We start from the raw sequence: 9,689 nt of genomic DNA, 5'->3' as shown, positions 1-9,689 counted from the left end.
CAAAACCAGATCAGTCACACTGAAGGCAATTAATCCACCCGGCGCAGTACATATACATTATATATATATGTATATATATATAAGATAGATAGATAGATAGTGAAACAGTGAGATTGAGAGAGAGTGAGTTGGAGGGTGTTGCTTAATGGTTGTGAAAGAACATCTGACACAATGACAGGGTGTGGGGAGTATGTGCAGCAAAGGTGTGTGTGTGGGGGGGACAGGGTGTACTGATGATTCACAAATACATACTAAGCATGGAAAGCATCTTTTGTGTCAGCTGTACAGGAAAATAAATCCACATTTAACATTACGAATATGATGTACCGTATTGGCCCGAATATAAGACGACCCTGATTATAAGACGACCCCATCTTTTTCAAGACTGAAGTTTGAAAAAAGACTTTTTGAACACCAAATTTAATTTTTATACAGAAAATGATTACATTTGAAACGAATGATTATAACAATATATTCAAGAGTAAAGCATGTTATTTTGCCTCATTCAAATCATGCAAAAAATGTCTATCACATCTTAATATCTGAACATTTGAATATGTAAACTAAAGTGCAATCACATTTGTAAATGAATGGCTTCTGGTTTTTGAAATGTAAATAAATCAATCTACTGTGATAAAACAACAAAATTGCAATAACTGCAATAACCATCAAAGTGAAGTCTAACTGTAACTGTAGTCTTGAAACAAATCTGAATAAGGAAAAACATTGCAATAAAATAATGCAAACTACTACCGCTATTGTTGGGGAGCCTGAGGACTATATAGGGGGTTGGCTCGGATGGTTCTGCTCTTTTCGCCCCCGGGTGTCGGTCAGAACACAGGAGGGAAGACGTGGTTCAGTTTTGATTGCTTTACTGAATTATTGGCAAAAAAGTAACAGGCACTGTGGCTCATAGGGGCATACAGGCAAACTGGCAAAAGGGTATAGGCAAAAGTTTGGTTGTAAGGATGTGAGAGCAGGTGTGTGTAGTGTACATTGGTGAGTCTTTGGGTGTGTGAATGTGATTCTTGTGTGTGTGATTATTGTATGAAGCGTGTGAAGGGTGGGTGTGTGTGTGTGTGTGTGTGTGTGTGTGTGTGGTTCTGCAACAGACAGAAATACAGCACGTAAGTCAACACTCAACTTCTGACATCACATAACACTAGTAGACAGCACTCATTACATAACTAACTGCGCGTAACGGTTCTGCTATACTATATAACCATAAATGAAATACTCTCGGAAACACACCAATAATAAGTCAACGAGACAACAAAATACATTTGCTGGCGACCGTTAGTCACCGTGCCGCTGTGTAACGGCTACTCGCAAACTTAAAGGAGCGCGCCGGAGCTGTCAATCAAACGGCGTGCACACGAAGCAAACCACGATCGGACAAATGGCATAACAGTGGACAGTAGTAACAATGAAATGTATATACTCACTTTGTGTCAAAGACGCACACAATCACAGCAACATACTCAGTCGATACCAGGAACTTTTAACTTACTGCTGCGCACAAGTGAATGGGTATAATGTCTAGACCCCGAATGTAAGACGACCCCCACTTTTTCAGTCTTATTTCAAGGCAAAAAACATAGTCTTATATTCGGGCCAATACGGTATTTTCGATTTTGAAGTCCAGCAAGTTCATGCTAGCTTTAAATACTATCAGAAACAGAACAGCAACATTTGTACAATAGACCTCCATATTCTCGTCGTTGAGCACTCGTGAATTCACATCCATTTATAGAGATTTTTAAAACATTTTAAGGTTTTTTTTTCCTGTGAATGGGACAAACCTCATCTTTATGGAAAACTCATCGTGACCTTTTATTCCGGCTTGTACACGCTGAATGTCAAATAAATAGGTACAGTATGTAACTTTGTCAAATCTAATGTATTTGGTCACATGAATACACATCAAAAGTATGTTTTGATGGTTTTATTTGTTTTTATATTCCACGTAATCCATAAGCAACTATGTACATATTTGCATGGCACAACAAACATGTGCTGCTCGCGTGTTGTGTTTTCGTCACATGCTTGATTTTTGATATGATGTAGTGAAATCTCCTATGTCGCCTCATTTTCAATGCGATGATTTTCATGCAGCATTTCAATGTTAATCGCACACAACGGGATAACTCATCAACTCATCAGCCCAAATACATCTTGAAAGCTATAGCTGATACATTTATATGGCTGTGCAACATAATTTTAAGCTAGTATTTCTAGACATTAAATTTCTACACTGCAGACGAAAATTATTCACTATGGTAAACTGTGTCACCTAACCTTGAACGGGGGGAGATGCAGGGAAGCCATTCACCAGGATAGCCAGCTGCCCGTTGCCAGCAATTATGTGGGAATATCTGGTAGACAAACAAACAAACAAACAAACAAACAAACAAACAGGCAGGCAGGGGTCACATTTTAGGGATGGCTTTCATGGCAAACGGAGTCATTCTATATACTTATCTCGCCTCAAAATGCTTCTCTTTGATCTAACTTGTTCTTAAACAGCCGCCTACCATTTAACACAGATGTTCAGTCACAGGCCAATCCACTGTAACAAGGGAGAATATTTTGAGACTTATCTAATAGTGTTTTAGTCAAGACCACACCAACCAAGACACAACAGAGGCTAGAGTATCAAGACCAAGAAAATACTTTAGGAAATTGAAACCAAGACAAGACCAAGACCAGAAAAGACAAAGACTTTTTGGAGGTTGAAACTGAGACTCTATATACTTTACACCCTCTCCCCCCTCTACATACAAAATGACCAATATGTTTTTTTTCATTATGTTTTTAACAACAATTAAATTAAAACAGTGCAACAACAAACATACCAATCTGCAAAGAAGCATCAAATAATATAAGCCAGAAAAGCACATAATCCAAACGTTTGAAAAGTTAACCAACATGTATTCACTTTTGCAAGAGAAATAAGATGGGGTTTTTTACATTTGGTTGAAAGTTTTGTTCTTTGCGTGAATTGTTTCGCAAAAATAGTTAGGTTACAAAAAACTCATCAGAAAAAAACAAATCAAAATACTATGTTTAGTCTAGTGGGACTGCACAGAACATATTGTTAAGAAACTATTAGGAATGACTTTTGGCATTACAAAATTTAGAACAAACCTGTGAGAGAAATAGTAAATTTACAGAACTGTATACAAAAGTGTGTACTTTTTCTCAATGTCAAGGTTCCTGGAATAGCATTCTTACAATATATTACAATTCTTACAACGTACTGTATATATTGAAAAATGCAAAGGTATTCTCCAGTTGCGAGTTAGCTGTTTAAATTTCTCTAAGAAATAAATAAAGGACCTTGTCGTACACCACAGGTACGGGTTGAGGTAAACCAGCCAAAATTAGTTATGGTGATAGTAAAAGTCTGCTCTAAATAGGGGAACAAAACGAAATAAGAGGAATAAACCAACTCAGGGCAGTGTCTCTGATCTCCACCCAGTGATTAAGCCGGTCACTGACGGTCAACTGTGTCGAAAGCAGCACTAAGACCTTACAGAAAAAGCATTGAGCACTCCCCTTCAATTGCTTTTAAAAGCAGGTCACTTGTTTCTCTGGCAGTGTTGAACATCAACAAACGCACCACAGTTTACTTCTGCTCTGATCCTCGTCTCTCAAAATGCACAAAGCCATCTGCGAGCCACTGGGAGCTTTTTCAGCTGTTAAAGATGCCGACGAAGATATTCAGAAAATCTGTGATAATGCGAGTATTAAAATTTGACACTTGTGTATAATGTTGTTTGCTTGGAAGGCTAAAATTGCAAATTCCAAAAATTCTTTCCAGGTGAAGTCTCAAGCTGAGCAGAAAACTGGGAAAACTTACAAAGTTTTCATCTGCATCAGTTACAGATCACAGGTTGTGACCGGGATCAACTACCTCATCAAGGTGAGCACAGCCCAAGTAATCCTATCATGGTTTGTTTTGTATTATTATGATTATTATAATTATTATAACTATAATACATATAGAAGTTGCTTATATTCTTTTGATATAAATCTAAAATATGTTACTTTAAATAACTACATAATAGAATACAAGTGCACAATACACAGTATACTCTATTTCAATGAATTAAAATGTAATATCAAGAGTACTGTATCTTTTTATTTTATAAATTGAACTTAAAAATACAGACAAAACTAATAATATCCTACATGTTGCTCTTCTGAAAGAATTTGATCTTTTTCTAACTTACTGAAAATGTTATTGATATACAAACAGATTTCCAAATACAATAAATAAAAATGCATTGAATTTACTCATTTTTATGGTTGCAGAAAACAAAATCATTTGGACCCAGATACATTTTTAAGTAGCTGCATAGTCTTAAAATGTATCTGGATCCAGATGATTTTACAAAATATTTTGCGCAACCACTTCACAAAATAAAATGTAATAAACTCAACAGTAATTTTTTCAGTGTATATATTTTCCGCTTTACTTTTGAAATTTGATGATTTTCCAATTAATTGAACATTAAGCCGAAATACCACTACATTGTTGAAAGCCGTATGCAACGAAATTTCGTTTTGTACACACCTAGTGTTGACAAAATGACAATAAAGTTCTGTCTAAGTCTGTCTTTATCAGATGTGTAAAATTAAAATACGCTATAGCAATATATTTTGGATCTTATTTTTTGAAGACTTTGTTCTGATTAAAATGCACATTTGATATATTTTGCGTTATAGTGTTTCTGGATATTGATGTCATGGCAGTTCATGATCTTTTTGACGATGTTTGTGTCCATTTGTCTGTTGAGGAAAGCTGCTCCTGACTGAGTGTGTAGTTGATTACAATGTGGCATAATCATACTATTAGTAGCAGGTGAAAAGCTTTCCTAAATGTTGGTGTTATCACACTTCTGTTGCAGGTGCACGTGGGAGGAGATGACCACGTTCACATTCGCGTCTTCCAAGGTCTGCCACACACCGGGAAGGGGCCAGAGCTGGTCAGCATCAAGGAGTCCAAGACATCTGTTGACATATTGGATGAGTGACAGACAATGAAAGAAGCCGCCCGCTAGAAAATAATTATCGTGATTTTTCCATGTATAATGCGCAAAATTTAACTAATTTTTTGTCCTAAAATCTGGGGTGCGCATTATGCATGGGTACAACATGTTTTGAAGAAAATCTCCCTCGAAATAAAACTTGAAATCACCTTTCTTCTTGTTTGCATCGCATTCAGCCATCCTGCCCAACACACTTAGTCAGTAAAATTCATAATTGACGACACATCGTTTGATGCGATGGTGCAATCCTTGATGGTGTGTTATTGTCAAGTATTGTTTGTTTTTTGATCTCCATCGCAGACCGGATATCATATGGAGGCCGCCATGACAGTATGCGCGGAACGGATGCGCAAGACACGTCAGCTTTTTAAAGAGCGAGAGTTCAGTTCTCTACCTAAATGCGTATTACAGGTAATATTTTATTTCACAACACTTTGCCTTGTTCCTTTCTTCTCTGCTGTTCACTTCAAACACGCTCCATACGAACACAATGCTCTCGTATCAGACGCTTGCTCGATCACCTGCTCGTTTGCTGTCACAATGTACCCTACACAAATCCAAAACATTTCTTCGCTATCGAGTTTGCTAGCGCATGCGCAGTGATACTGACCGGCAGAATAACATCCGGTTGTTCCCAAAGATGATCTTTTTTCTGAAATAATTTTACGTTTACGGCCTTAAGAGTCAAAATTTGGGTGCGTATTATACATGGGTACAGACTTTTTTCCAGCATCGACATGCCATTTTTAGGGTGCGTATTATGCATGGGGGCGTATTATACATGGAACATTATGGTAATTGTAAAGCACAAAGACAAAAGAAAAATGTGTTATGTACTGAAGATCATGACCATTCTAATGGCAATAAATATAATAAATAAAAAAATACTTTCCCCCATTATTTTATATCAGGGGTGTCCAAACTTTTTGCAAGGAGGGCCAGATTTGATGAAGTGAAGGGGCCCGGGGGCCAATAGTTTTTTCGGACATTTTTTAACTACAAAAATTTCATGCAAATACACACTGTTATAAAACAAATTTAATTGTCCCAATTATCTTTATTTTAAATAACAAAATAACCACGTATAAGAAACTCACGCAGATGTGAACAACTCTAAAAACAACAATTCTGCCTTTCATTCATATCTGAAGAGTCAGATAACATTGAACAAACTGTATGAAATACCTTAAATTTACATGAGTTTAAATTTATTTTTGCCTCATGAACATTTTATCGTCACCTTATCGTGGTGGAGGGGTTTGCGTGCCCCTATGATCCTAGGAGCCATGTTGTCTGGGGCTTCATGCCCCTGGTAGGGTCACCCATGGCAAACGGGTCCTAGGTGAGGGGCCAGACAAAGCACGGCTCAAAAAGCCCCATATGATGAAAAAGATATATGGACACAGATTTCCCTCGCCCGGACGCGGGTCACCGGGGCCCCCCTCTGGAGCCAGGCCTGGAGGCGGGGCTCGAAGGCGAGCGTCTGGTGGCCGGGCCTTCGCCCATGGGGCCTGGCCGGGCACAGCCCGAAAAGGAAATGTGGGTCCCCCTTCCCATGGGCTCACCACCTGTGGGAGGGGCCAAAGGGGTCGGGTGCAGTGCAAGCTGGGCGGCGGCCAAAGGCAGGGACCTTGGCGGTCTGATCCCCGGCTGCAGAAGCTGGCTCTTGGGACATGGAATGTCACCTCTCTGGCTGGAAAGGAGCCCGAGCTGGTGTGCGAGGCAGAAAAGTTCCGACTAGATATAGTCGGACTTGCCTCCACGCACAGTTTGGGTTCCGGTTCAAGCCCTCTCGAGAGGGGCTGGACTCTCTTCCACTCTGGAGTTGCCCACGGTGAGAGGCGTCGAGCAGGTGTGGGTATACTTATTGCCCCCCGGCTGGGCGCCTGCACATTGGGGTTCACCCCGGTGAACGAGAGGGTAGCCTCCCTCCGCCTTCAGGTGGGGGGACGGGTCCTGACCGTTGTTTGTGTCTATGCACCAAACGGCAGCTCAGAGTACCCACCCTTCTTGGAGTCCCTGGAGGAAGTGCTGGAGAGCGCTCCTTCTGGAGACTCCATCGTTCTACTGGGTGACTTCAATGCTCACGTGGGAAATGACAGTGAGACCTGGAAGGGCGTGATTGGGAGTTTCGGCCCCCCCGATCTGAACCCGAGCGGTGTTCTATTATTGGACTTCTGTGCTCGACACGGACTTTCTATAATGAACACCATGTTCAAACATAAGGGTGTCCATGTGTGCACTTGGCACCAGGACACCCTAGGCCGCAGTTCGATGATCGACTTTGTAGTCGTGTCATCGGATTTGCGGCCGCATGTTTTGGACACTCGGGCGAAGAGAGGGGCGGAGCTGTCAACTGATCACCACCTGGTGGTGGGTTGGCTCCGATGGTGGGGGAAGATGCCGGTCCGACCTGGCAGACCCAAACGCTCTGTGAGGGTCTGCTGGAAACGTCTGGCGGAATCCCCTGTCAGGAAGAGCTTCAACTCCCACCTCCGGCAGAGCTTTTCCCACGTCCTGGGGGAGGCAGGGGACATTGAGTCCGAGTGGACCTTGTTCCGCGCCTCCATTGTTGAGCTGTGGCCGTGAGGTCATTGGTGCCTGTCGTGGCGGCAATCCCCGAACCCGCTGGTGGACACCGGCGGTAAGGGATGCCGTCAAGCTGAAGAAGGAGTCCTATCGGGCCGTTTTGGCCTGCGGGACTCCGGAGGCAGCTGACAGGTACCGGATGGCCAAGCGGAACGCGGCTTCGGCGGTTGCTGAGGCAAAAACCCGGACGTGGGAGGAGTTTGGTGAGGCCATGGAGAATGACTTCCGGACGGCTTCGAGGAAATTCTGGTCCACCATCCGGCGTCTCAGGAGGGGGAAGCAGTGCAACGTCAACACTGTTTACAGTGGAGATGGCGTGCTGCTGACCTCGACTCGGGACGTCGTGTGTCGGTGGGGAGAATACTTCGAAGACCTCCTCAATTCCACCGACACGCCTTCCATTGTGGAAGCAGGGCCTGGGGACTCTGAGGCGGACTCTCCAATCTCTGGGGTCGAAGTCACTGAGGTAGTTAAGTCAAGTCAAGTCAAGTCAAGTTTATTTGTATAGCCCTAAATCACAAGCAGTCTCAAAGGGCTTCACATAGACAAAAATTGACAATTATTCTCAAAGCATCCCCTGATCTTAAGCTCCCAAAAGGGCAAGGAAAAACTCAAAACCCCTGCCCGGGGAAAATGAGAAACCTTGAGAAGGGACCACAGATGGAAGGATCCCCCTTTCAGGATCACCAGGTTGTAATGGATGCAGAGAGGGCACAAATAATACATAATATGAAAATCAAAAAAGTGGACGTCCAAGTCAGAGCGAAGGGCTGCCGGAGGAGCCCTCTACTATCCTGGCTGTGGAGGTTGAGCTGCAGTTCCCCCAACCTGAATTGGCCCACAAGAATCCAGATAGCCGCTGTCAGCTTGGGTGCCACCTAACCACCTCCCCGGCCGGGGAGGGGGGGGGGAGAGAAAACAAACAGTTAAAAAACTCCTCGGTGGCAAGGCCCCGGGGGTGGATGAGATCCGCCCGGATTTCTTAAGGGCTCTGGATGTTGTGGGGCTGTCATGGCTGACACGTCTCTACAACATCGCGTGGACATCGGGGACAGTGCCTCTGGATTGGCAGACTGGGGTGGTGGTTCCCCTCTTTAAGAAGGGGGACCGGAGGGTGTGTTCCAATTACAAGGGAATTACACTCCTCAGCCTCCCTGGTAAGGTCTATTCAGGGGTGCTGGAGAGGAGGGTCCGTCGGGAGGTCGAACCTCGGATTCAGGAGGAACAGTGTGGCTTCCGTCCTGGCCGTGGAACAGTGGACAGCTCTTCACCCTCAGCAGGATCCCGAGGGTGCATGGGAGTTCGCCCAACCAGTCCACATGTTTTTGTGGACTTGGAGAAGGCGGTTCAACCGTGTCCCTCGGGAGGTGTCTGTGGGGGGTGCTTTGGGAGTACGGTACCGAGCCAACTGATAAGGCGGTTCGGTCCCTGTAATCACCGATGCCAGAGTTTGGTCCGCATTTCCGGCAGTACCGTAATTTTCGGACTATAAGTCGCGTTTTTTTTTCATAGTTTGGGTGGGAGGGCGACTATACTCAGGAGCGACTTATATATGTTTTTTTTTCACAAATTTCTACTTGATCATTAACACATCACTTACTTACAAGTATAGTTGACCACTTCACATGTTATTTTTAGTATAGTTGATCACTTCACATGCTTTGATATCTTTATCTTGAACATATTCAAAACATGAAAAATAGAGAGAAAAAATCAAATAAAGTAATTAACACTTTAAAGCGCCATATCCTCTGGACATGTCACCAGGATGACATAAAGGACGAGAAATTTGATCGATGGATTTAATGATTGGAGTGACACAAATGGTTGATAATATTGTTGTTTATGCGATAGTTATTTAAAATATAGTTTATATATCGTTGTATGGGCCTGTGGAATAATTTGAACTGCGGCGCGGCACACCGCATTGTTGACAAAGGACGATCGATGGATTTAATGAATTGGAGTGACACAGATGGTTTTATAAACGTGTTATTTATGTAATCGTTTTTTTTTTAAATAACTGAATGTTACGTCAGGCCCGTT

General features: G+C 42.7%; 1 protein-coding gene across 1 annotated transcript; it reads left to right on the top strand.

The window, feature by feature from the left end:
* The first annotated feature begins 3,553 nt into the window (after positions 1 to 3,553).
* LOC119128516 (cystatin-B-like) lies at positions 3,554 to 5,063 on the top strand. The gene is made up of 3 exons (XM_037260998.1): positions 3,554 to 3,742; positions 3,824 to 3,925; positions 4,914 to 5,063. Exons 1-3 carry the CDS (start codon positions 3,659 to 3,661, stop codon positions 5,037 to 5,039), a joined length of 312 nt encoding a protein of 103 aa, XP_037116893.1. The 5' UTR covers positions 3,554 to 3,658; the 3' UTR covers positions 5,040 to 5,063.
* The last annotated feature ends 4,626 nt before the right edge of the window (positions 5,064 to 9,689 follow it).

Source organism: Syngnathus acus, chromosome 10, assembly GCF_901709675.1.
Source record: "Syngnathus acus chromosome 10, fSynAcu1.2, whole genome shotgun sequence".
Lineage (NCBI taxonomy): Eukaryota > Metazoa > Chordata > Actinopteri > Syngnathiformes > Syngnathidae > Syngnathus > Syngnathus acus.
Note: the sequence above shows the minus strand (reverse complement) of the source record. Positions and strands in the feature narration are given on the sequence as shown.